At 45.1% G+C, this 27,773-nt stretch overlaps 1 protein-coding gene across 12 annotated transcripts in view; it reads left to right on the forward strand.

Moving 5' to 3' along the window:
• The window catches only part of TSPAN18 (tetraspanin 18), a 133,792-nt gene extending 106,248 nt beyond the window's left edge, over positions 1-27,544 (forward strand). For all 12 annotated transcript variants that reach the window (XM_055796454.1, XM_005241890.3, XM_055796487.1 and 9 more), the window contains 8 exons: positions 1,609-1,696; positions 7,751-7,845; positions 8,618-8,812; positions 12,744-12,818; positions 18,732-18,830; positions 20,112-20,291; positions 22,804-22,887; positions 23,913-27,544. In XM_055796454.1, the coding sequence (XP_055652429.1) occupies positions 7,783-7,845; positions 8,618-8,812; positions 12,744-12,818; positions 18,732-18,830; positions 20,112-20,291; positions 22,804-22,887; positions 23,913-23,960 (744 nt within the window). In that variant the 5' untranslated portion in view covers positions 1,609-1,696; positions 7,751-7,782 and the 3' untranslated portion in view covers positions 23,961-27,544. The remainder of the gene's footprint in view (positions 1-1,608; positions 1,697-7,750; positions 7,846-8,617; positions 8,813-12,743; positions 12,819-18,731; positions 18,831-20,111; positions 20,292-22,803; positions 22,888-23,912) is intronic.
• Positions 27,545-27,773: the final 229 nt, after the last annotated feature.

A 27,773-nucleotide genomic window follows, 5' to 3' on the forward strand; every position in this document is an offset into this window, starting at 1 on the left:
GACTGTCAAAACGGGCTGTGACGCTGTCTCTTGTCCTAGCTGCAGACTCTCCAAACCCCTCTCTGGATGTCCCTGAGCCTGCTGCAGCCATCTCCCAGCTGGTCATGCAGCACCCTTTGAACTTCCACACAGGTGGCAGAGCTGTACTGATCTGGGGCAGCCTTCGTATGCAGTATTGTAAAGTGGGGCAATTCAACCACTGCTCGGCAGATGCCTTCAATACTTCGCAGCAGAGATGGGTCAATTGGCTATAGATGTTTGCACCCTCCAGATTTCAAAAGGGAGGCCATCCCTGCTCATCATTCAGAGATGTAGGTCTACAGCGACAGAGGAAGAGCATTAAATAAGGGATTAATGCAAAACAAAAAGTCTATGAATATTCATTGAATGTTTTATATTGTAATAGTTTCAGCCACCTTGAAACTCCTTGTTCGCTTCCTGCCAACAACAAACGATAGACTTTTACTCACAGAAGTCTTAATGGGAGGCAATTTTCAAAGGCGCATCCACAAATGTTTGTAGGAAACAGATGTTAAATGCACCCCCTCCAGAAATCATGATGAAATGCTGGCAGTGAGAGAGCAGGGATAGACCCAGGTGACTCATCTGATCCCTCACAGGGAAGCAGTGGCTTCAGCAAAGCTGCCAGTACTCCAAAACTATTTGCGAAGGATGAGTGAGTGAGTGCTGAGCAACCCTCTGTGAATATTGGACCCTTATGGCATGGGGTGCTATTTAAATAGGTAAAGGCTGCCCCTTGCCCATGGGCCCTGCAGCATGGAATTGGGACTGTGTTGGATGGATGGAAAAAACAACCTGGGAGAAGGTGCCCTGGGAAAGCAACAGTCGAACAAGCGTGCTTTGCATGTTACTCTGTAGTTCACCTCACCTTTGCTTAGTGATAAGTGTCATTATCATTGTGCAGGCAGGAATTAAAATTTACGGATAGAATTCTAACTGTTAGCTGAAGGGAGGGCAGTGGTGGTCTGCACCTGGGTCCCCCTGCCTGCCCTGCTCTATCTAAGCCTTTGGACGGGCAGCATGGTGACTGTCCCGTTCCTCTCTGTTGCTCCTCCCGGGTGGTGACAATGAGGCAGAGGGAGAGGAAATGGTTTGCTCAACTTGGCGTGAGAGCTGGCTGGAATAACGAGGGATAGTGCCCAGTGTCTCAGCCCACTGCTCCTAATAGCTGGGCTGGGCTTCCCAAAGATGCATTCCATCTCCCTTCCTCTGCCTTTTCCATTTTCCCGGTAAATGGGCTGTAAAGTCACAGCAGATTAAAGTTTGTCTAAACCTCCTATAAAATATTGAAGGTGCAGCTGGTATTAATCTAGTCCTGTTGTGGTATGAGGTGCATGTGTAATGGGACTATAGATTTACATGTGGTCTGTGGGCATTTAAAAACACCTCAAAGGTTCTTAAAGAGATTCTAAGGAATTGGATCCCTCACTGAGTATTAAAAGCTCTTCATTAGTGCTAATGCACACTAAATTAAGGTGGCAATTAGACTGAGCATATTTGTCAGGATGGTGTGTTTTAATAAATTGTGTATTTAACATGATTGCATTTTATTGGCTTCTGCAGTAATTGCATATTTTTCTCTTACAGGACAAGCTTGGCTAGAAAGAGATACATGGGACACGCAGATGGTTAAAGACTAGAACAGACACTGCTTCAAGTCCCAAGATCTGTGAAGGTGAGTCCTGTTTATGGCTCTTTCTTTCTGCATGCCAGATGCTTTCTCTGTATCTCTGTCAAGGCTGGTTAGGTGTAGCTATGGTGTGCAGGAGAGGGGTAAGAAACCCACGTATCATCTCCCATCATATCACCTGTGAGGTGTTCTGACTGCAGCAAGTTGTCCCCCTTCAGTCTCCGAATTAAACTGCCCCTACCTCTGTTTTATCTAGAGGAGCAGCCTATGTGGAAGTAATACTCCAAGAGGGTTTTCTGGAAGGCACCACCTGTTAAGAGATGTTCTCTTAGCAGACCCCACCACCTTGGATTAAAGGAATTGGGTACTGCTTGCAAGTAGTGAACACAGAAATCCTTTTGGGAGGGGGTACTCCATGAAGGAAGACAAGCATGCTAAGCCAGGTCTCCATACCTGCAAGCCAAAGGATGGGCTGCCATGTTGCAGGGGAGAGGACACAATGGAGCAATGCCAGGCTGTGGTGGTCATTCACCACTGGTGCAGCTTAGAGCTTTGGGGACATTTCTAGTGACATCTCAGCTGGGACAACCTCTAGAAGTTGGTCTATTGGTTTGGAAGACAACCTGGCCCACATTTTCTAATTCCTTTAAAGGCTGTCCAGCAGTGGCTCTGGAGAGCTTCAAATATGTCTTCTGCTTTTACTTGATTGCATGTACACATAGATGTGATTTAGCACCATTTGCTCCTCAAGCCATTGGCTAATATTTTGTAGGAGGTACTTAGGTTTTAAAGGAAGCAATGGATGAGTTCAGTGGACAAGATCTTCATGCATGTTGACAGCAAAGAGGTATTTATGTTAAAAGAAGATATACGTGGACAACGTGATGGAAGTGAGGAAAAAAGTGGTTTGCATGAGAATTGGACAAGGTGACCTCTAGACATCTCTCCCAATCTCGGTAATGTGATTTCTCTCAAGTATTTGAGATGGAGAGATTGTGATGAGCCATCAAGCAAGTGCGCAATGTCTGAATTTATTTAGTGAAATACAAATAGTCTGCAGATGTATGTTAGGGGTGGGGATTACATGGTTGGAATGGTAGGCAATGAAAATGGTTCACACACTTGTTTTCAGCAGAGGGTAGGAGTGGTATGATATGGAAGATGCAAAGATTGAGACTGGTGAAGATGAAATGATGCTCCTGAGGGTTCTGATAGATTGACATATCCAAAGGATGCTCCTGTGTCCAGGTTACCTTTTGGTGAAAGGAACACCTCGGACAGGTGTTTTGAAAAATCTTTTCACAAGGAGGGTTGTCAAACATTGGCAGAGGTGCTCAGGGATACCGTGGTATCTCAGTCCTTGGAGATATTCAAAACTTAACCAATGTGACCCTGAGCAACCTGTTCTAACTTTGAAGTTGGATCAAACCTCATAACTAGCCCAGGTTGGAGGCAGTGGGTGTTTGTACTCAGTGACATCCACAGGTCCTGTCCAACCTAACTTTTTCAGTGATTCCATCTTCAAGGAAAAGGTAAAAGAACAATTGAAGTGAGACTGCAGGTTTCAAACCAGTGTGAAAGGGATATGGGGGTAGAGGGAAATGTCAGTGGTGGCAAAGAGAAACTTGGAAGCAGGTTTTGGGAGTGTGGTTGAGCAGCTGTCTTTAGATATCTGGAGTTCAAGGTAGCTGCAAGGCGTACAAAAGCAAATGTCAGAAGTAAAGAAATAAATGGTGGCTGGAGAACAAAAAAATGCATTGCCTTGTAAAACTAGACTTTATTCCTAACTGATTACAGCAGCTGGGGTATGTTTCCTGGCTATACTGCTGGGGATTTTTAGCCTCCCCATCACTTTGCAAGATAAGATTTGTATTGTAGGGGGAGAAATGTAGAATAATCTACCTAAGCAAAAGCTGAACATTTATAGCTACATTTCAGACCAAAACAAATGCATCTCATATGTCTCACAGGTCTGAGATGGGACAAGCCAGGGAAAGCATCTGTCAGCTGCTGTCTTCTGCAGTCCTGACTGTTAATATTTGCTTAGCATTAAATGTCTCCTGCAGAGGAGAACTTAATCTGTCACAGATTTGGGGCCTAGAGGAGGGGAGAGAAGATATTTTTAAAAGGTAGATTAAGACATATGTATTCAGTTTTTATTGCACTTGCACCAGTGTGTAGTAGGAGTAACTTGCAATATTTGCCTTTTTTGTGCATGATCTAAAAAGAAAAGCGGAAGGAGAAAGCAGCTCTGTGGGTCAGGATTGTCCTTTCATGTCAGTTACTTTCTCCATGCAGCCTGTCATCAGGGAATTCAAGTACCTTCAGCTCGTTAGTCAGGCAGCAGTTGGAACAAAAGGTTTTCAGAATTTTGTTATTTGTAAATAACATTACTTGAATTTTGCTTGCATTGTTTGTAAATATCATTAGTTACATACTTTTCAAAGTCTAGAGCACTAGTGCATGTACGAACTAGGTGGTTATATATTTCATATACGCTGAAGTGCACGAGCTCTGATATGAAACAGGTTTAAGTGCTACGTAAGAGCTCAGATCACGGTTTTGGTTGATTTGACCTGTTTTAATCAGCACAATCACAGAATCCGAAAGCTGATCTTGCATTTGCTGTTTGGGAATCTGGGTACCCAGCAGAGACTGGAAAAGGTGTGTTATGCTGGCATGTGGGAAACTCTCCAAGCTCTAAGTTTCAGCACTGAAACAGTTGCTCATAGCTCCTGTTTCTCAGATTAGATCAGTGGGTTGGCATTTTTTGGAAGTTTGCATTGAGCTCTTCTGATGTGGAAGCTCTGATGTGCTCTGTTCTTGGCTTTGCCAGCCCAGACCTCACACTGCCACCAACTTCCCTTTGCACATCCTGAGATGAAGGGCTTTGGGATTTGTAAAGCCCACTGGGTGTGTTCCTGGCTTGAAGCATAGCACAATTAGTGGGGTTGCTTTGCTGTGTGAACATGGTGGGTTTAGAAATTACAAATCTGAGCCTAGCACCACCACTGGGGACAATTTCTTACCCAGGCAAACAAGGGTGTTCTCATTTGTCGAAGCTGAGTGTGCATTTTAAAATGAAAACGTTTTAACATGCTAGGTGGATGCACGGGCAGGAACAGTGCAAGGAGTCATAGCTTAGGTTTCTCTTTGAAAAGAAAAAGAGGCATGTACTCGGCTCGTGTGAATCAGAGCGGTTTCAAGGGAGCCTGCTTGTCTTGCAGAGGAAGCAGACCCAGACGTGGAAATTAAAGTAAGGCAGGAATGTGATTTATCAACTCTACAAAGCAGCAAGACAGTCTTAGGCTCAGGAACTGCCGCTTCTTGGACAACAGGCAATGTTTTTCATGTAGGTGCCTCTGCAGTGAGATGAGTGTGAACAATGTGAAGTGGCACAATACGGCTAAACTGGTTTGCTTCTTATACCTTTCTTACCTCAGGATACTGGGATACTGTGGGTGGATGCTCAAAGCAGCAGGACTTTGAAGTTTCTCAGATAACTTTCAGACTTTGGCTAATATACTGAGATCTAGCCATCCTTTGTTTCATTGGAGAATAATTTTTTTCGTGTGGTGATGGGAACATCTGGGAACATGTGGGGCACTTGAAGTTCCAGTATCCTATCGATTTGTCTGTATTTTCATATCCTCCTCTACTATAATGTCCAGGCTTGTGGGTTAGTGGAGCTGAAGGTTCACCTTTCCCATGAAACTGAAGAATTCCCTCCCCAGCTCCTCTACCCTTCTGGACTTCAAAATCTTTCTCAGATTTGCAGACGTGGCTTTAAATCAGGAAGCTGTGGGTATCTCCTCCAGGCCCATGTCAGAGCTCTGTGCCCATCTCCTGCAGTTGTGGTCTCGGCTTTGAATCTTTTTGGGCTGAACAGTTGTGTATTCAAGGTATAAGCAAATAAACCTTGTAAAGCAAAATATTGCCCTTGTTCTCAGGTTCAGATTCAGACTTTTGTTTCTCCAGAAGTGAGGTGAACTGTAAGACTGGCTTTCTGGATCTTCTCGGGATCCCTCTAGCTAAGGGGATTGCCTGGGCAGTGCCCAGCCTGCAGAGGCACACTGCTTTCCTGCCCCAGGTATGTGAAGATGCAGAGGGAAAGCAGCTGCATGTCCACATGAGCTTCTGCATTGTACCATTTGTTTCTCTGCCTGTTTTGCCACTAGGAAGGAACTGATCTGATTTTAAACCAAGTCAAAGAAGTGCAGCAAACACACACTGTACAATAAAAATCTGGCTCTTACCTTAGGCAGCCCCTTGCTGGGAGCTCTGCCTGCTACGGGTTTTCTCAGCTTTTTGGCTAAAGCAGAGCAGTTCCCATGGTCACAGAGGGAAGCACCCTGTGAGGCTCTGCAGCACCCACAAGTTTTGCAGGTTAACAGAAACGATGATGGAGTGAAAGAAATAGTTTTATTTCTGGCCTGGTGAAAACCTTGGATAATTTTTTCTTTTAAGTGAATTGAATGTGTGTTAATAACATAGCATATCATTGGGTGCAGGTCTGTTTAGGGAATGGCATTTGCAGTGGAGAAAAGGAAAGAGATGGGTTAAGAAACACATGGGCTTTGGGAAGGCATCTCTAGGGAGCTAAGCAAACTTGTGCCTCTGTGTTTGTGTATGTATGCATCCACCTGGGCATGGTCACATGACTGACTGCATTATCACAGAATTACAGAATATTTGGGGTTGGAAGGGACCTCTGGAGATCATCTGGTCCAACCCCCTGCTAAAGCAGGTTTCCTAGAGCAGCGTGCACAGAGTCGTGTCCCATCGGGTTTTAAACACCTCCATTGAAGGAGACTCTAGAGCCTTTCTGGGCAGCCTGTCCCAGTGCTCTGGCACCCTCAGGATAAGGAAGTTCTTCCTCATATTCAGATGGAACTTCTTGTGTAGCAGTTTGTGTCTGTTGCCCCTTGTCCTGTCACTGGGCACCACTGAACAGAGCCTGGCCCCATCTTCTTGGCACCTGCCCTTAAGATGTTCTGTAGATATTGATAAGTGCCCCCCTCAGTCTTATCTTCTCCAGGCCAAACAGGCCCAGCTCTCCCAGCCTTTCCTCACAAGGGAGATGCTCCTGTCTCCAAGTCATTTTCTGTTTCAGTGAAAATTTTACTATTTTATGTATTTATTTGTCTGTCCCTCTAGGGTACTTGGTGATATAATTGCATATTGGGAGGCATGGTCACTTGATTAAATACCAAGCAGAAACTTTCTTCCAATGTAGTCTCAGTGGTCAGGATTTATAGCTGCTCTTCCAATAGGAGTACTGTCCTAAGCAGTTTGTTGTCTCATTCAGACATGGCGTTTCAAAACTGGTTAAGATTCCTTAGCACTTTTTCCTGGTCTTAAAGGCTTACTGACATGGATCCGTGGGCTCTGCCTGCAGGAGCCCTGCGCAGTGAATGGTGCAGAGACGACCACTCCGCAGGCACAGCAACATTTCACACTGCATGACAAGCAGATGTTTGCCCCAGGCTGAGTGAATGTGTGAGGACAGCCTCCTCTGGCCCCCCCACATCCACACACTGCAGGCATTCCCAGCCCAGCTTCTCCAAATGTCTGCAATTTTCCCTGAAAGTCTTGTCCATGTTTGTGTGGCGTTCATTCTGTACAGGAAGGTTGTAGGGAGCTAACTGTCCCCATGCTTGCTTGTGAGTCTTTCTCATGGGCACAGCTTATTCCAGCTCCCGTGTCAATATGACCTTTTGTTGTGTGAAGTAGGCAGGTACATTCAGTGCTTCTTACACTTGACAGGCTTTAACGACTGAAGGGAAAAAAAAAATCTTCATGTGCAGAGGGGTGGTTTTTTTTCCCCCAGCATCTAACTCTGCAAGCAAAGCTAGACCTTTCCTCTCCTGTGACCTTCCTCTTCACAACTCACTCTGTCTTTAGACCTGGAAGAATGCAAAGGGACTTAGCAGCAATCGTAATCTCTTACTAGCCTGTGCTATGTTGCCTTGTTCGGGTAAGAGATGAGCTCTTCTGTCTAATGAACTTCACAGGATCTGGGGGGAGATACAAGTGGAGACAGGATTGTGTCATTCCAATGCAAAATGAGTGTGCTAAGGAAGTTCTGTTTTTTTGCAGGAAGAATCGGATCAAGGAGCCTGAAGACGACCATGGAGGGAGACTGTCTGAGCTGTATGAAGTACCTGATGTTTCTTTTCAATTTCTTTATATTTGTAAGTATTTAGAATCCACTTTCTCTCCTGGTTCCTCCTGTTTCCAGCAGCCTGCTGCTCCCCAGCAGGACAGGCTGTAATTTGGTAAAGTTGCCATGGTACAGAATAGTCCCTCAGCTTTGCACTAACAATCACTGAGGGTTTTGCAGCATCCAGAGATGCTCAGACATTCAGCAAGCCAGTGCAGCAGTCATGCTGTCTGAGTTATTCCTGTCCTTGGCAAGGGAGACCAGAGGAAAAGCTGTAACTAGTGGTATACATGGTCTGTCCTTGAATGACAGGAGAAAGTGTTTTCTAGTCCTGGGTGCCCTGCTGAGGTTTTTGCTAGGAAACAGTAATTTTCCTACCAAACATAGAGTCATTCTCGGTGATCATGTTGCTCTTGTCTTTGACAGGAAGGGTGGGAGCACCCAGCCACCCTGGCCTCTGGCAGGGATGGTTCATGTGTGCCCCTTCACTTGGCTGTCCCCTACAGATGTGGCAGCAGCTGGAGACTTTGTCTTTCAGCATTAGGGAGGGAGTAAACAGTTGTTAGAGTGACATGTAAAGGAAGAACAGTGCTTTTGCTGCTAATGGCTCATTTAGTAAGCAAGAGTTACTAACAGCAGCGTGTAAGCAGTTACCTGCTCAGCAGAGTATATATGCCACAGAGAAACATGAATTCTCCAAGTGAACACCTTTGATCAAAAGATAGCAGTGAATCAAATTTTTCTGCAGCAGTTGTTTTGTGTTGACCTGTCTCCCTCTCTCTCCTCTCCCTGTGCCGTGACAGCTGGGAGGAGCATGCCTGCTGGGACTTGGGATCTGGGTCATTGTGGATCCCACAGGTTTTCGAGAGATAGTGGCTGCCAACCCTCTGCTCTTCACAGGAGCATACATCATGCTGGCTATGGGAGCGATGCTCTTTTTGCTGGGTTTCCTCGGCTGCTGTGGTGCCATCCGTGAGAACAAATGCCTCCTGCTTTTTGTAAGTGTCCTTGCATTTTCTGTTGGCCTTGTGGTGCTTCCCAAGAATTGAGGTGACTGGATAGATAGTGCAGTGATAAGCGTGCAAATGGGTGTCTGTTTTTGTAGCCGTTCTTCCCTCAGGTAATACATAGGCTTAGGATACTTCTAAACACAGCTAGAAATATAAAGAATTTGCTTTTTCCCTGTGAGCCCAGTGGGTATGGAGTCTGGGAGTGTATTCTGATCTTGTTAAGCTTAGTTTCAAAATGGTCCTATTTGGTTGTTTGGGTGTTTTTTTATTTTTTTAGAAGTGACCAAATATAGTCCTCTCTTGGCCATCCAAAACCCACTGCTCCACTTGTGGGTTCATTCCTCAGTGGTTCACAGGAAAGCAGAAGGAACGTGTAGAGCAACACACCTGTGTAGTGGAGCCCCCCACGTCAGCAGAAGTGCACAGCTCAGAACTGCGTGGTGGCCTGTCATTGCCACCACCATCTCAATAGCTAGTCACTCCCTCATGCAGCCTAGTCTACTCCAAAAATGAACCAGATTTGTTATCTTTGGGCAAACTTGCCCCTGAATGATAGGGTTAAATTTTGGACTGGGTGTTCATCAAGTACTACTTAAAAAGAGTTAGCCTCTAAAATAGGTCATTTCTGACCTCCACTGTAAGTTCTGATGCTGCAGGGTTTCTAGCCATTATCTTACTGGAAGGAATTACCAGGTATGTATTGAAAGACAAAAAGAATTAGTTTTATTTTTCATTTTTGTCAAATGTGAACTTTTTTTTCTCCCTCTGGGTCCTTTGGGGTTTGCTTTTCTTGTTTGGGGATTTTTTTTGTTGTTTGGTTTTGGTTTTGGTTTTGGTTTTTTTTTAAAATCTTGATCTTACGGTGGTTTGTTATGATTGTATCTTGCACAAGCTGGTCTTGTCTCTAACTTCAAGTAGAACAGGAAAGTCCCCTTTCTTGTACACAAAACCATTTTTTCCTAGAGACATGTGTGGCTTCACTGAGAAAAATTCTCTCTAGCCCTGGGCTCATCTACCCCTTGAATTCATAGCCTGCAAATGAGAGCCCTTTTCTGGAAGCCGTTGTGGGTTTGATTTCTAGTGACTCACTTCAGAAGTAAATCATAAACCCAAATGTATCACCTGTGAAGTCATGGAGATCTGCCCAGAGGAACCTAACAAACTGCAAAGGATCAGGCCCCATGAGCCTGAGGTTACTTCAAAGCCTGTCTCTGTCAGACTAAGATACTAAAAGTTAAGTTTGATGAGAATTATTGATTGTAATTGAATAGGAGAGTAATTTTTTCCAGTTTGGACCATGTCCAGTGAATAAAGATTGGGGACCTGGCTGGAGGAAGGGAGCCCTGGGCTATGCTCTTTCCTGATTTAATGTCACAGAGTAACATCACAGTTTGAATGTTCCTCCTGGTGTTTTAGTCATACGCCAGTGCACCTAATTTTGTGGTTAATACTTTTCTGTCTCTTAGAGATAGTTCTGAGCCCCGCTGCTTTATTTATTTACTTTTGTTATTATTTTATTTTATACTTGGAATGTGAGAAATATATGAGCTGGAAGTAATGCTCTGGACTAGGAGAAATTCTAAAAGTAATTACTGGATGAAGAATTAGTGTTCCACTTTGATCAGGTCTTCCAGGGCTTCTGGTATCAAAGTCAACTCTGTTAAACAACCTGTCATCTCATGTCCAACAGCAGTGAAGCACATGGATGAGGATCTGTGCTGATACCAAGTGAAAAGAGATATGTTGCTAATTTCTGAGTGTTTTGGGGGCCGCACCAGCTGACGTTAAAATGCATAAAACATCTCTGAAACCAGAAGTCTGATGGGAGTAAGTTTTAGGTGTTGAAAAGGCAAACCGTTCATGAGTATATGCCAGAGAGACCGGGAACACCTTGCAAAATGGAGAGTGTTAGGCTTCCCGGGTTGGTAGCTGGGGAGAAGTTGCTAGATGAAATCAAGTCCGCTTACAAAGTTGTTAAAGAATTGACAAGCCAGAGAGCTGCTTGAGTGAGAACTCAGTGGTGCATAATGTATATCTGAAGCTTTTAGTCCAAATGTAAACAGAAGATTGAAGGGACAAGACAGATGCACAAATGTGTGTTCCCTTGGTTCTGGCTTCTATGGTTGCAAGGACTTTTATTTTTCATTAAGCTGCTGATCTTTTGGTAAAAAAACACCACTGTGGAACCTAACATGTTGCATTGAGCACAAGGCTGTGAAGTGTTTCTGGATTTCCCAGCATTCAGACTTGACTCACAAAAAGGAACAAAAATTGGCCCGCAAATCAGACATTGAATAACTTCTGGATTGTCCTGAAGACCCTCTGACTGCAAAAGAACTCCACAAAAATTAGAATCCAAAGTGCTGTTGAGCATACAACACTGCATCACAGGATTGCATTCAGCTTTGGAACAAGAACAGTCCACGTTAGCTTAATTTGGCTTGGTTTTGAGTACAGACGTCCTGTTTTGCACTCTTGTAAAATGGGTGCTGTAGCCCCTGAAACTTTTCAGGACAAAAATGTGGATCCTTTGGATTAAAGGCAGTTGCTGCTCTTTTTGGAACAGCATTGCTGAAACTGGAACAAGTGAGTTGTGAAAAAAGGAAACATGAAACATTGATTTCTGGAAACTTCTAATAAACCTCTAACCATCTCCAGGAGCTAAAGCAGGAATTCTGATGAACATGTGAGACCCCGCTCCTCAGGATGTTCACCTGGAATGGGGCAGGGGCGTACCTGTGTTCAAGTGTTCAGTCTTAAGCATGAACTTGAATGTGAGGCTGCTATGTCCCATGCATTAACCAGCTGGCTGTTTAAGTGCTCTCATAGATCAGTAATCGATTTAATTTTGGAAGGCAAAACATAATAAGCAGATTTTTACTTTCCTCAAAATGTAGAATGAGAGCAAGTTCTGAAACACCGATGATCCATCAGCAGCTTCTCATCAGCCCTAATGGCTGCTCATGTTTTTTCTACAGTAACAGTTACAAATCTGTAATGCAGACCGCACAGTGTAAGTCTAAATCAGTTTGGGAATGATAATGAAGCCTATCAGAGATAATCGGGGAATGGCTGCTTCTACATCTGCACAGATCTGTGCCAGAGCTTGGGTGAGCATGTGTCTCCCAGTAATCAGTAAATGAAATGCAATTAGCAGGGTGATGGGATTAATCACTTGATCACCACCTTAGACCTCTTAGTGACTATGCTGAGATCCCTTGATGGATGATGATGTGAATTTGTAAAGCATCGTTCATTCTCATCACTTGTTCTTTGCCCTCCTGTGGTGAAATTAAAAGTGTCTCAGAGCTGGAAAAAAGAAGCCACACAGAAAACTCAAGCAGTAAGAATACATTATGGAGTTAACTAGTTCAGCAAAATCAAGCAACAGCATTCTGTTAGCAACTGAAGTGCCTGCTCATCTGACTCTTCTTGTTTTGTCATTTGAGCCCAGGCTCCTTTTGTTTCCACTGCAGAAGCAAGAAGACAAATGGGACAGGGTGGTGCGTGCACATTTCCAGTGGGGAAAAATCATTATAGCTTTGATAATTGACAACAAAACAAGATTTTGCCCACTCCAAGCAGGTAGTTTGAATTCTCTCTCCATTTACCAAAATGCGCGGTACACAGCATTTCAAACACTGTTTATAAATCAGTGCTTGGGGATCACAATGGTACTTCTGGCTCCATCTGCCTGCCTTCTGTTTCAGAAGGACCTTCAATAACCTTCTGACACACACACAAAAAATTTCAGATTTCTCTTGTGTTTATTTCTAATTGTTGCTTCAACCACCTTCATTGGTAATATGCACCGCATGTTTGTTACCCTCCATGTAATGTGGTCTTACTGTATTTTGGTTTGGTTTGTTGGGGTTTTTTTTTGTTTTGTTTATTTGTTTTTGCATCTTCTCTCTTCCAGTTCTTCATGTTTATTTTGTTAATCTTCCTGGCGGAGCTTTCGGCTGCAATCCTGGCTTTTATCTTCAGAGAAAATGTGAGTATCTGATGGTGGGCAAACTCCGAATCCCGTTAGAATTGTGCCCAGCTAGAGCATGGTATTAGAGGGTGGCTACTTCATTTGTCGAGCAACTGTTACAAATACCGACAAACCTGCTTCACTACTGCCCTCAGTCTGCCGATCTGCCAGCAAGCCAGTGAATGCTAACTAGCCTGGCATGTGCAGGGTGGGTGGTTTATACGCACAGGAGGTACACACTGAGGGACTACTGAAATCCTGGAGTTTTTAGTCTTCCTGATTCTCTTGAAGCCAAACCAGTTGCACATTCCAACAGAGGAAAGTTTTAAATAAAGTCACACTAAGGTTAAAACCAACTCTTTTCAATATAGAATGTGTTTAATATTAATAGTGAAACCTGTTTTGCCAACAGAGCCAATGCTTCCTCTGCAGTGCAAAAACTGTCTTGTGCATCTTCTAATCACATTCCTTCCTGAATTTTTATGTTCTGGTGCTCACCAGATTCCTCTCAATGCTACTTGTAAGATAATCCTCCTGATCTGCCCTAAGCAAGGCTCCCCCTTTTGAGTCTTATCAATGGAGCCTTTGCATATTGCCCTGCTTACAAGTTTCTGGTCCTTCTCTCCACAGCTTTGTATGATGTAGCCTTTCTTTACTCTGTTGCTATACATATTATTCTATGGCTACCATGCCTCCCCTATGCTCATATTAAGCTTTTACTACACTAGCAGTAAGCGTAGTCTCATTTCTGTCTTTAACCAGCAAAGGTTTGTTCATTCTTTTCATGTTTGCACATGGGCAAAGAGCCTGACTGAACTAGTCCATCCTTCTGAAGTCATCCCATTTTTGAAATATGACTGAGTGATGGCTGTGAAAAAATATTGGCCAGTAGAGATGGTCACTAATTACTGTTAGTATCCTTTTTTTTGGCCTCTGACAGTAGTAACAGCATGTACAACACATTCCCTGTACTGAACATGACAGAAATGTGGCATGAGCATAGAAGGGCCATGTATAAAGATGGTTTTCCTGAGACAGGATATACTTTTAATTTTATTCAGATAAAAAGATTTTGCTAAGCAAAGAATCAAGACTTAGGAAGCTCACAGCAAGACAATGTGATTGTTTCTGCAGTAGGATGGTCTTGGGGAAGGTAGTAAGAGGATTTCTGCAGCACCACCACCCTGTATAAGCTGGTGGTCTGTTGGCTTTGCCTCAGATCTGAAGGCAGTGGCAGATCTGAATGGCACTCTGTACACACAGTGGGTGCCCCTTTCCAGCTTAGGCTTTGAGGCCATGCCCACATGGGAACAGCTACTGCTCCATAAATAGATTGCAGCATGGTGGGGTCTGGTGTGTTCTGGTCATTACAGCACTGCTGTTAGGAGTTTTTAGAGAATTTCTTTGGTTCAGCGAAGCCGCAGACTGCAAACGTAGGAACTGCCCTGTAGACCCAGGTACAGGCTTCATGACACAGAGAACATGGTCCCTGGTGAGCAGGGGCTGGGCAAGCAGCTGGCAGCTGACTGCTCCCACCTTCCCTGTGCAAAACTGGTAAAAGATACAAGAAAATAGCCAGGCTTGCTGTGAGTCCTGGGGGGTGGGGGTGACTGCAGGGCTGGGGCTGTGTCCTCCTCCCCCAGTCACGAAAAGCCTGCTTACATCTTGCTTCTGGGCAAAGCATCAGTACCTTCCACTCCCATGTAAGCTGTGGGTCATGTGAGGACATGTTATCTTGCAAGATAAGGTCACAGTGGTTATTCCAGACTTCTGTGGCATCTGACAATGTTTTGTGAGATAAAACTTGAAGGGGAACAAACTTCTGTCTTTCTTGAGCTTGTCTCCTTGTCTGCATCACCAGCTTCCCACTCTGCCAGAATGACTGACAGGAAGGGCTTAAATGGGAAGGAATGAAGAACATCAAACCCCAACATAGCTAGGGATGGCTCTATGCGGGAGTTAAACTCAGTCTGCAAATTCTTGTGGTTTGTTCTCTCCTCAGGTTTCTTCTGAAAAAAAAACAAACAACCAACTCTTGTTTTGCTGTTGCTATATATTTTGGTGGTAGCTCCTCTGGCTTGATAACTACTTGTGGCTACTTTTGTTGTCCTCTTTGGGTTAGGGTGAGGCTAGATGGCTGGCCAGGATGTCTGTGGGGACAAAAGTGGTCTTTCAATGACCCCATGTTAGGAAGAATTCTTCACAGTAGCAATGTAAGGTCAGGTTCAGTTCTGCTTTTCTCTTCCCTGTGAAACGAGTTACTTTCAAGGCATGTGGAGGTAAAGGCACATTTAGACAACCTAAATTTCTTGGAAGCTTACCAGGTGGGTTCCTGTGATGGTCATTGCACCAGTCCATATGGCTGTGGCCCCACTGGGTGCGTGAAATGAGACAAAAGAGAAAGGCAGGTTCTATCTATTTGCTTTCCAGATAATGCTCAGTGCAGCTTTCTCTTGTATAGCATTTTACACCCAGACTAGCTCCCAAACACTCAATAGAGTTAAATTAGTAATAGCTGAGGGAGAGAAAGAGATTAAGAGACAAAAATAAGGGAGAAAAGAGATGTTTTCTGCTGAGATTTGACATGAGAGGAAAAGTCAGTGAAGCAGAGTGTAGTGGTAAGGTGAGTGAAAGTGATGTTTGCAATGGTGAGCTACTGTGATCTGCAAGTCCACTTGCACTTCCAAAGAACTGTTTAAAACCAGTTTCTGAAGAGGAAGGCTGTTGTTAATCAGCTATGGGAGTACCAGAGTTTCTCTTCCTTTGTAAAGGAGATTTTGGAGGGTGGAGAACCCTTTTTCATCTAGAAGATCCCCCATAAAAGAACATCTTCTGTGAACCATAGAGAGAGATTATGAAAAGAGTAACTTCACTTACGTACAGGAATTGCTCTTTATATGCCCTTCAGAGGTCTGGATGGGAAAAACGCTGGAGGGGTATTTGACTCTTTTTCTTAGTGAATTGTCTTAGCAAGCAAGAAAGCAGGATGGTGGGAACAGATGAGTCCAGTGGCAGGGCTCTGGATGGAGTCAGGATGCTTGTATTTTCAGCCCCAGTTCTGACACTGAATAAGCAAGTCACTTGGGTTCCTGATACCTCTGTTTTCTCAGACATAAGGCAAAAACTAAAGAACATGAACCATCCATCCCTCAGTTGAGCAGCTGGGGGTCTCTTGGGTAGAAGGCACTGTGGAAGTGACAAGTGCAGCACAGGGTACCTACAGTACAAGCACTGTACTGTATCAGAAAGGTTAGGATGCTCTGGCAGATACAGCCATAGACAGGAATGCTCCCTGTTTTGCAAGCAGGCACCATGAAGCCAGCTTCTTGCACAGCATTCCGTATTCTTGAACATAGTGCTGCATGAGAAGGCAGTGACATTCCTGGCCAGTGCTGGCACACCTGTTTTATGCAGAAATGCTGCCTTTTTCGTAAGTCCCCTTCATCTGGCTGCAGTAGTCCCAGCCAAGCTATTTTTTGAACCTGTGTGACAAAACAGTCCCACTTCATTCACTGGCATGTAAACATTCACATGCACGTGCTGCTTCTGTATTTGAGATGTTCCCCCCAGCACAGCTAGAAAAACCATGGCTGAACAGCCTGTTATTGTTCATGACTCTGGCTGATATAGCTGTGTCGTCAGAAGTGTGTGCGAAGATCTAGTTTGCTTAGAAGGTCCTTTGCTCCCTTCTGAATAGTTCTTGCCATAGTACTCCAATGTGCACAGACCTCATCAGTGCCGTTACTAGCTTCAGCAAGAGGGGGGCTGGAGGCACATGAGTAGGACTGTCTTGTTGACTGTTATCCTCCTTTGTCAGCAATTTTTTGAAAGAAGAAAGATGCTTCTGCTGATTTTTCCCCCCCCATTATTCTGAATGTCAGATGCTCAGGACAAACAGTTTAAGAGCAACAAAATGGAATCAGTTATTTTCCTGGCAAACTTACCCTTCCAGCACTAGGCTTTGTTTTAAGCCAAGTCTCGTAAAAATCGCACACAAACTCTGAACAATTTCCTCTGGGGTTGCTGCTGTCAAAATAAAGGTTTCACTTTATATTTAAATGACTTTTTTTTAGACCCAGCCAAAGGCAGCCGGCTGGGATTATTACCAATGGTAATATCAGTTTCAAAGTCTGTGCTTCAAAACAGACAAGCGTCAAAAAAACGTGCTGCTGTCTCTGCAGGGTAGTATGCTGTGTGGATAAAGTACGCAGAGAAAGGGGAGGAAAGGAGAACACTGAGGTCATATTTCAGCATCATCTAATCTGACCTTCCCTCAGTGCACCAACTTCCCAGTGGAAAATGTTTTCTGGTATTTTAATATTCAAAAGCAAAAAATGAGTTAATAGCTGTCCCATAAAAGTAATTTAGGTATTAGTGGCATATCTAATTAAAAGGTAGTGAGATTGAGCTACCTGCATAATTCAAGTCTTTGTAACAAACTTTTACCCACTATTGATTTAGTCATTAAATTTGGCCTTAATTTGTATTTCTAAAAGAGAAGTCAGTATTAAGTGGTATTTGGGGTCTTTTAAAGAATCACCACAGCCCTCTCTTTTTTTCCTTAAATTTTGTGATGCAGTTACAATGGAAATAAACAATTTTGTGCTTGTGCTTTTCTTCCCACCCATGCATCTCATTCATATGTATGTGCGATATTTCACGTCGCATGTCAAAAACCCGAAACCAACTTATAGCAGTATATGTTACTGCATGTGCACTGCTGTATGAACAACAGCAAAAAAGAAAAAGGAGACTTTTTCAGGCAGCTTAAGCAGCTTAATTCCTGATCCTGCAGATATGCAACCTAGAGCAGTGCTGTATGCAGCCAAGTCCAACCCCCCTCACTGAGCCTTTGCAGTGGCGGAGAGATTTGCCTCTGTGGATCACAAATCACAATGTATTTTGGAGAAGGGACCACACAAGTGAAGACCTATTGGGAACCTGAAAAGGGGATTCCTTGAAGTTTTTATCCTGAATTGATAGAAAGGCAATGAGATTGAATCGTGTTAGGTTTGTATATTTAGTAGTCCTCCAGAGAGTGATCCTAAGTAAATGTAATTTCAAGGTGTCTTAACTTTTTAAGAAGACACTGAGCCAAAATGTTCAGGTTTTCTGTTTTACTGTAAATGTAAACAGGAGTAAATGAAATTCCTTTTGTTTATATTGCTGACCTGAGGAAAAATGTTTAAATTATCTAAACACTGGAAATATATAATGAGGATTTTTTTTCTTCATGTGTGTGGGTGAGTTTAGATAATCTAAAGCATTGTCAGGGAAATAGTCCTTCTTTTCCGATTTGTAAGTTGACTTGAACATTTCATATTTGTTATATGATTTTTATTTCCTTTTCATTCCCAGAAAGTTTCATATTAAGGCTTTATTCTGCTTTTTCACACATGGAAGTAAATTCAGAGCAGTTCCCCTGTTGTTAGTAGGAAGTTAACTGGTTTGAGATGAAAAGTGAGTGGAAGATCATGATGGCAGACCTCATGATGTAAGTTAAAGATCTCTTTGAGTGTGGATTGGAAGTTCTTTCTAAAATCTATTTTAGTCCTGTTTCAACTTATGAAGCACTTTCAAATAATGCTGAAAATTTTTAACAACAAAACCTTTTAAAAATTAAACAACCAACCTCTAAGTGTAAACATTACCTTACAAGTACAGATATAATTCAGTCCTGATTTTTAATGAGCAACAGGTTTATTCAACAGGTGCCATTCACCCTGGATGTAATTACAATTCAGCCAATGGCTTTTCCCAAGTTTGTCCTCTAAGGTTTGCAAAAGAAAAAAAAAAAAAAAAAAGAACAAAACCAAAACAACCAAGCAACCCTTAGCATAACAACCCTTAGCATTCACAGAAGGGAGATTTGGGAAGTGCTTGAGAAAGGTGTTGGCAGTAGCCTTTACATTTCCACTTTGTGCATTTCAGCTGACCAGAGAGTTTTTCACCAAGGAGCTGAAGAAGCATTACCTGAGGAACAATGACACGGACGTCTTCTCTTCTACCTGGAACTCTGTTATGATCACAGTAAGTCAGGCTGTGCCAGTCCCGCGCTGCCCATGGCCAGTGGCCGTCAACACGGTACTCAGCCAGGACCCTCAGCTTGCCCAGGGCCAGCCAGCTTCAGCCATCCTGGCGCGTCAAGCGCAGCACTGGGGTTTGTGGTGGTGGTGGGAGGTAGATGAGAATTTGGCTGGCAGCTGGTCTTTCTCAAAGCAAGCTGCTGTCGGTCCCATGAGATGCTCCCAGTGACTGAGTCAGCCTTTGTGGTTTGCCAGAGCCTGAGGCATTTGACCTAACTGGGTACCCCCAGCTTTTGAACAGCAAGCACGGAGCCGTGGAGCTGTCTGCAGCTGGACATCGCTGCATTTATCTTGGACCTTTCACCTTGCAGACTGCTTCAGAACTATTCCCAGCCAACAGCAGCCAAAGACTGGTGCTAACTAATGACATTTTGTTAGCTCTTGTGAAATGAGTTGGTAGGTGGCAGATTAGGCAGGAGTGTGCCTAATGGTATATTTTCAGTATAGAAATATTAGCCGTCAACATTGACTTTCTTATTGCAGTCCTAATCAGGCAGGTTACAGATTGACTGTCATTGGAATTGGAGTTGTTATTATCTGCTACAAATTCTGTGTGTGTTTCTGTGTACACATGTGAACTTAGTGCTCGGTACAGCCCACGGTGTATCGCTTTAGGATTGAAGAGTAGGATGTCAGGCTCTGCAGATGAAAAGTCAATTTTAATCTTAAAAGAAAAAGATGATTGCTGCCCTTCGTGCTGATTCAGGACTTTAATAAAGACATTTCCTTTTGCTGACTGAAAGGAGACAGAGTATGACTTGAATCCTTAAAAAGGACCTGACTTGAATCCTAAAAAGGGACCTTACTTGAATCGCGTGGCAGTGCCTTAGAGCAGCCACAATCCCAGCCATTAGCTGTGGGGTGAACAGGCGGGCAGGAGCCTGGATTGTGCTGCTGACCCCCTTTACAGACTTGCTGGGTGATCTCAAGCAAGTCATTCTGGATGTGCTCCAAAGTCCAATGTGGTTCATGGCATTATTCCCAATGGTACCTTAGAGTCTACAGTATGACGTGGGAACAGGGGGACATTATAAAGCAGCTTTGATGAAACAGAAGATCCAGGGTACAAGCACAACCCATTTCTTTGGAAACAACAGTTGTTTTGTCTCTGCTTTGACTAAAACTTTGATCTCTACAAGAATAGGTCTTTGGTAGATTTCTCATATATGCTTTTCAGGGCAAAGTGTCAACTCTCTCTTCCTTTCTTCTCTGTGCCCCTCCGTAGTTTGCCTGCTGTGGAGTGAATGGACCAGAAGATTTTGAATCTGTCCCTCATTTTCCATACTCCTCTTTGGAAAAGGCGACACCAGAGGCTTGTTGCCAGCGAGAACTCCAGAGCCGGGAAGGGATGTTTGTCAACAAGGAAGCCTGCCTCACAGGCGTTGAGAGGTTTCAGAATCGACAGGTAAGAGAAGCTGAACACTAGGAAAAGGAGTTCCACAGTGAGCGGAGAGATGGCTGTGGTGGTCGTGGGTAGCTGGTGAAGCCGGCAGGTTGTGCCATTCTGATTGTAGCTCACATCCTAATTACGCTTCTGTTGACAGCTTTTGAAGTTATGGCATATGTCTGAGTTTGAAAATCCCCTTTCATTGTGTGCACTGCTAAGTCCATGTTGTGCTGTATCAGCAGAAATATGAAGATGTTCCCAAGGGATTGAGAGGTGGGGTGGAAATTTACGTCAAAGGAAATTTTACTGTGTTTCTGAAGGTTAGTACTATCTCTGAGAAGTTAATTAGAAAGCCAGCACAGGTCAGCAAGGGTGGGAAGAGGTTGGCTCCCACTGGCTGTGGCAGTGGCTCCAGTCTAGTCCACAAAGACTCCTCGCCAACAACATAAGCAACCAAGAGATCAAGGGTTAAACAGCCACAGAAAACCATGTCTGTTTTCCAAGGAAGAGGAGTGTTGGAAAGCTGCATTTCTCTCCTCTTTTACTCTTTACAGTAGAAAAAGGGCATTTCTTTTGCCAGGCCCCTCTATTTGGCAATTTTTTCCTAATACTAGACTGGAACAAGACAGTTCAGCATAAGACATTATTGACACTGATACTACAGTGATGTTTCCTTACAATGTCACCAAGGCTTGAAGTTTTAAGAAACTTTCTTGCAAAGTTGCTGACTGTTCACCTCACTATTAGCAAGCCAGCTGAGCTCTGTAAAGACTGCATATAACAAGCCTCCTCTTTTCTCCAGGCTAGGCAGCGGTCCTCTTTTCAGCACTCAGTAGCAGATTGTGAGAGTAAAGGAGTCTGGAAGCAGTGCGTGAGCTGCTCCTTGCCTGGCAGCTGGAAATGGCTGGCAAAGGCACTCTGGGTGGGAGATCACAGCAGACAGCACCGTACTGCAGCTGCCAGGTCTGATTGCTGTGAGTAGACAGGGAATAGAGAGAGCGGGAGATGACAAAGAGCAGGGAGGGGAAGGGAAATGCAGTTTCAGAAAGAGCATTAAAGCAGATAACGGATTTAGCTTTCCCTAAGTGGTGATGCTGAGGCCTACCACTCCTATGGAAAGAGGAGGCTTCCTATGAGTCCTTGTCACTGCAGTGTCTGTGGGAGAAGCCGTGCGCACAGCGAGTGTCACCGAGCACACAGGGAGGCAATTCTGTAAAATGGGAGAGATGCTTTCAAGCAACCGATGGCTGAATTCAGGCATTCCTGGAGCAAAGTCAGGCTCTTGGGACACCATGCTGGTAGGATAGTGCTGGCCACACTTGTGTTCGCCCCCGTTTGTAGCCAGCTGAGCGGGGCATGCTGGAAGCTGGGTTAAGGTTGGACTTCTGGCAAGCACCCAAACATTTCATTGCTGGGTAGGATGCTTCTCCCTGAAAACTGGGCTGAATCATGGCCCAAACAGAGCTGCTGCTGAGCGGTCTCATGTTGACAAAAGCGTGGTTAGAACAGCTCGGTTACTGCCCAGACGGTCTGCGCTCCCTGGGTCTGCCGCATGAGTGGATCCTCTCCGTGCTGTTCCTTGCTCTACCCTGGTTGTGTCTCACTGGCAGCGAGCAGGGAATGTCATGGACAACAGTATGTAACTGTTGTGCTGTCTTTGAAGTTCAGACATTTCCTTTATGGGCAGAAGGAAAAAATCAGGTGATTGAATCATCCCAGCAGGATGACATTAAATGTGTATGTGTGAAAAATATTCTGAGTGGGGAGGAGAGCTACTTTTTACATTGGACAAACTCGGATCTACTTTTCCTATTTGCCAAAATCTGCTGGTGGATTGGAATTTTAGGCTGGGAAAGCTGAGGCCAGGATAAACTGGTGATTTCTAGAAACATCCTGAAATCTTTGCAGAAGATTTACCTGCTGTTAATTGTATGAGCAATAATAAATGACATTAAAGATGATGATTAAACTATGCTGCATAAGTGGAAGGATTGCTGTAGTGCATGGCCCTGGGTTATTAATGAAATTGATTCTACTACAGCCAGAAGGTCAACAGGTGTTCATCCATGCTCCTTTGGGGGAAGGCACAGAGAAAAGGTCTTGGGGTGTGAAAGAGCTGCTGGCTATGACAGGATTCAAGAATCTCCTGCCTTGGCTTTAAATAAATCATCCTTTTACCTAGCCATCCTGGACTGCCTGTCACCTGCCCTGAGGGTCCTTTCCTCTGGGCTTAGCATGCCCTTTACAGAAGGAGTGCTTCTCCTGTGCTGGTCCTCTCTGCTTTGCAAGAAGTCACAGTTCCTTGTGGTCACTGAGGGCTTGCGAATGTGACTGCAGCAAAGCCTTCCCCTCCCCAGCACTGTCCGGTGGGTCTCTGCCTGCTGTGCTGTGGGGCTGAGTGAGGGGGTGAGAGGGAGCCATGCTTACCGTGCCTGGATCTGAGAGCGCCTCTTGTACTAATGAGGGCTATGCTGGGAGAACAAGACAATGTGCTGCTCAGGTGTGTCTCACCATGCTTTGTCCTTTCTAGGGCTGCTACACTGTGATCCTGAACTCCTTTGAGACCTATGTGTACCTTGCAGGAGCCCTTGCCATCGGAGTGTTGGCTATTGAGGTACTTAGTGTTGTGTGACTTAGAAGAGCAGTGTCAGTAGATGTCCAGGTAGATGTCCAGCAGGGAGGCAGACAGGCAGGTGCTCCCCCTTGCCAGGGGAAGCTGCTTCTGCGAAGTCCAAGCAGATTAATTAAAATGTGGTTTTGATAGCCTGGAAAGAGGCAGGTGCTTGACGAAAGGCAGGGAAATAACTGGTGCTGCATACCTGCAGTGCCACGCGCTTGCAGTGCTGCCTCACATTAGGCTCGCTGCAGGGCTGGTGCCCTGCCACACTGGCCACGGGGTCTTTGGGGACCCACCGCCTGCCCCAGGGCCCCACACAGTCACTGCCTTCCTTGCAGAGCACCCCAGTAAGCTGGCTAATCTATCACTTGGTTAATGTGTTCAAACCCAGCCTTTGCTTTAAAAACTTCTGTTTAGAGCCTGAAAGTGTATTAGCTCCAGAGCATCTTCACTGTCCTTCATTAGTACCTGACTCTTTGGCAATGTTTCTGAGGAACAGGCTTCTACCAGATATAATATTTGCCCAGAAGCGATGTCCCTGCAGTATTGCCGGGGAAAGGCTGTGTGCTTTCCCCAGTCCTGTCTTGTGCAAAGGAGAGGGATCTGGGCAGAGAACTCCAGCAGCCCCCACACATGCCATGCTGTGCCTGTTCCAGGCTGTGGCAATGAAGTGCAGAGCAGGGATGGTGGAGTCTGCCCCCCTGCTTACACCAAAGGCAGTTTGGGAATGAAGCCAGGCTGCTGCTGTAGCTACAAACGGGGCAGGGGGAGGCAGGGAGCGGGGGCAGGGCAGGGGAAGGGGGGATCGCATTCAGGAAAAATAGAAAAGTTTTTCCACTGCCTTCCGCGGGTGGTGAAAAGGGTTCCCCTTCACTGCCTCACTGCCTGCGGGGCAGGAGGGACTGACAGGAGTGATCCCAGGGCCAGGGAGGGCTTTGCCGATCTTCTGGAAGATGCAGCTGACTCTTGTGGTTCTCTGTTTTGTTTTTGCCCTCTTCTTCCCCACCCCCACCCCTTCCCAGCTGTTCGCCATGATCTTTGCTATGTGTCTCTTTCGAGGGATCCAGTAAGAGGTGGCCCATGAACCACCACGTTCCCCACATGCTCGGAAGAAGGAAAATCAGAAGAAACAAAACCTGAAAACACCCAAAAAACTTTATTTTTTTTAACAAAATGGGGTAGGGAAAAAAAAAAAAGAAAAAAAAAAGAGGTTGTAATATATGAATGACCAAAAGGATTGTACTTCAGGGGCTGGAACTTTGAGGTGATGTGCACTACACTGTACACCGGACCCTTGCCCAGAGCCACCCGCAGCAGCCGTGGAGCAGGAGCCCAGCGCAGCTGATTGCACTAGAGACTGATGGAGCCGGCCGGGCGGGAGCGGGAGGACGGGCACAGCTGTCTCTCCTGCAAGGCCATGGCTACCGTTCACGACTTTGTCATGCTTTAGACAGCAAAGGACTGAAGAACAGACATGCAGGGGCTGGATGAGCCAAAGTCTGGACTGTCCAGGTGGGTTTGCAACAAGCAGTGGTGGCTTACCTAAGAAGCAGGTAGTCATCGTTTGCATGGTTCTGGCTTGAATTCCCAGCCACGAAATGAAAACACACATGCTTCAGTGGAAGCTCTGCCCTCGTCACCTGAAGCTTGCCAGAGAAGTCAAGCACTGCAGTGAGGCTGGCTTCCCTCTGGAGCCCCAGGCAGGGGCAGCATAGTCTCATATAGCAATGGGATTCAGCTAAGGCTGGCTGATGGTCGAGAATTTGGTGCCTACCTTTCTGTTTTTACTAAGATTTACTGTTCGTTGTTGTGAAAAAGAAAGAAACCAAACGGTTCCCTACTGTCTTTCCATCTCCTGGGAAAAATTATGGCTCTGGCCAAGAATCACTGATACTGCTGCCTTCCTGAGAAGGCAAGGAAATATTAAATCTTGTCAGCCTTTGCCTTTCCCTTCATACTTGCAAAAAGTGGATTGTGGTGCTCTGTTAGCATAAATATTTGCAGTGGTTCTTACATGCTTTCCAGTTCTAAGGGGAGGTCCAGGCATGGTGCTGGATGGAGGAGGCTGAGGTTTGTCAGCCACTCCCACGCTGTTTGCCTGAAAGAGTCTTGTGGCGTTACTTCTGTTCAGAGGATTTCCTGCAGGATTCTCCCATGGGCTCATGATGAAAGCATCAAATCAGAATTGTTTTAGTCTGCCTGTTAGTTGAGAGTGTTTCCTCCCCTGAGATAGTTTGACATTTAACTGACGTGTCATCTACTTAATCATTTGGAAGTGAACTTGAGAAAGATGCCTGGGGCTGGACCTTGGTCAGAGGTTAAGGTGGAACTGCTGAGGCCCCAGGCAGGCTCTAAGAGCATCCAGCGGACAGCCAAACCACCCCAGCTGCTGCCCCAGGGACTGTGGTTATTGACCCAGACAGGTCACTCTCCTCTGGAAGCATCAATTCCTGTTGCCTTAGTTGTTCATGTGGTTACTCCCTGACCCCAAACTCACTTTACTTGGGGGAGGACAGAAGGGGCTGTGGTTTCTTGTTTAGCTTAGGTCTTTTTACAGATTTTATAGGCTCAGATTGTGGAGCACTTTTATATAGGCTGAAACCAGCCCCTCTGGAAGCTGTAACCACTGGCAAGCCAGGGAGAGGGGGCAGAAGGCAGCAGCAAAGAGCAGAGCGGTAACCTCGTGCCCTGACTTTGCAGCAACAGGTATGTTGCCTGGGTGTTCCCTGACACCACCAGGGCTGTGTCCCTTGGGCTTTCCCAGTGGCACTGCACAGGCTACAGGGAAGGAAGGAAAGCAGCAGAAAGGCTTGTCCATGACAGAAAAAGATCCTGGTTAAATATCCAGATTGGGGAATGAGGATGCTAAGGAACAGGAAGGAGGCATTAGAGCTTTTCCAAGTTTTATTTGAGAACAATTTGCACATCAGCAGGAGAGGGCCTGGGCAGGTAGAGCTGTAGCCCACCCGGTGCTGCAGTCAGCATATTCCAGCATTGTAATAGGCGGCCAGGGCTACTGAGCGGCCTCAGATGTTGCATTAAACCTTGTGGAAAGCTTTTCTGAACTGTTTCCCTCTGGATCTTCTTTTAATGAGGCATTTTAGCATTAAATCCTGGTCTGTTGTTTAATGAAGGAAAACAGTTACACTAGCCAAAACCCAGCAGTATTTGTACCCAACAGCAGGTGCTGTGCTTAAGATAGGAAAAATCTGTTGCATCTGCTAGTCTTGCAGGGAATGGGCTGAGCAGAAGGCGAGCTTATCTGTTCTGCTTCTGCCTCAGGAGCTGGTGTCAGTGACTGTTCTGGGAGAGCAATTCCCCAGGGATGAATAAACCATCAGCAAAGACAGTAATTTGGCTGGATGTGAGCAAGGGAAGCAAACTGCCTCCCCCAGTCTCCAATTTTTTCCTTTACCCTCAGTTTATTATGTAAAGGCCTGGCTGTCTCAGGTCAGAGCCTGGAAGGTGAATAACCTGATTTGGATATTTGGGTACCTGCATGGTGGGTGGCTGAAGGAAGAAAAAAACCAAAAAGCCTTAAAGCCTTTTTCTGCTACCAGTGGCATGGGGGAAAAAAACATCAGAGCTGGGGGAACTGGACCAAAAGCACCGAAGTGCAAAGTGATAAATATACACACTTGAAGCAGGACTTCTGCTTGTTTCTCTTTGGCTTTCCTAATTCTGTACTCATTGCTTTGTCTGGGTTTAGCTTTCTCACTTTCCCTCTCTCCCTAATGGTAGTCCCTGTACCTTAAAATCGCTCTCATTCTTCTGTTATTCTGGCCTTTCTTACCTGCTCCGATCCCCCATTGCTCTTTTCTGGCTGAAGACTTCAAACCCTCTCTGCAGCTGGCTAGTGTGCCACTGGGAACACAGCTTGAAACCCCAGCAAAGGCCAGGCAGCACATTTTAAACAAGAATTGGAGATAGCTGTAAAGATACGTGCAAGTCTGAGAAGACCTGTGGAAGGTGGTAAGAGGCAGAAGGCATTTCCCCCTGGGGAATTTAACGAACAAGCAAGACCAGAAAGCAGACTCCTGCTGTATGGCAAAGCATGTAAATTTGTTGGTTTTGTCCTTTGGTTTTGTGGCTGCCCCCTCTGTTGTACAGTAGTTTTCAGAACAGTAGGCAGGAGAAGCAACTGTATTTTTATATTTGTTTTTAACAGCTCTGGTGAGTATTTTGGGGTAAGGGGCTCAAGCTAGATTTGCTGCTTGCTGGAGAGCTCCAGCAGGCTGGGGACTGGAGGAAGCTGCCGTGCTGCTGCCTCCTTCGCTGTAGTACAGTGACCGTGGCCCAAGGACCTTGGGTGGAAGGAGTAAAAAGCAGCTTGTGCCTGTGAGCCCACAGCCCCTCTTGGTGCCCCTGCCTCCTGGCTGTTATTTAATGCTCAAGTGACTGTCACAAACGCCTGGGAAAAGGGCTACGTGTGAAATAACGTTTGAAATCTATTTTAAAAAAAAACCTGTAAATGTTCTTTTTATTAGATAGTGGAGCTAATTTATCCTGTATTCCCTACTGTAATGCTTTTTTATATTGAAAGGATTTTTTTTTTTTGGTAATATAAACCAGAACACAAGCCTGAAGCACTCTCTGCACGTTTTTTGTGTGCTTTTCTTAAAAAATTAAAAAATAAAAGAAAGATATTGTGACAGTGAAGTGAAACGGCTTTAATTTTCACTATTTGCTTGGTGTTAAGTACAGTCACTTTCCTACCAGAGGAGAACGAATGAACTTGGGTACAGCAGCTAAAATGAGGTATAAACTGAAGTGTCCCATTCTCCTCCTCACCCCCCACCCCCAAGTAAAAACCCTTGACCAGAAAGGAGAAGCCAGCTTAGGACAGACAGAGCCTCTCCTTTGTATCCAGCTCCAGTTTGCCA

The sequence above is a fragment of the Falco peregrinus genome, chromosome 1, assembly GCF_023634155.1.
Source record: "Falco peregrinus isolate bFalPer1 chromosome 1, bFalPer1.pri, whole genome shotgun sequence".
NCBI lineage: Eukaryota > Metazoa > Chordata > Aves > Falconiformes > Falconidae > Falco > Falco peregrinus.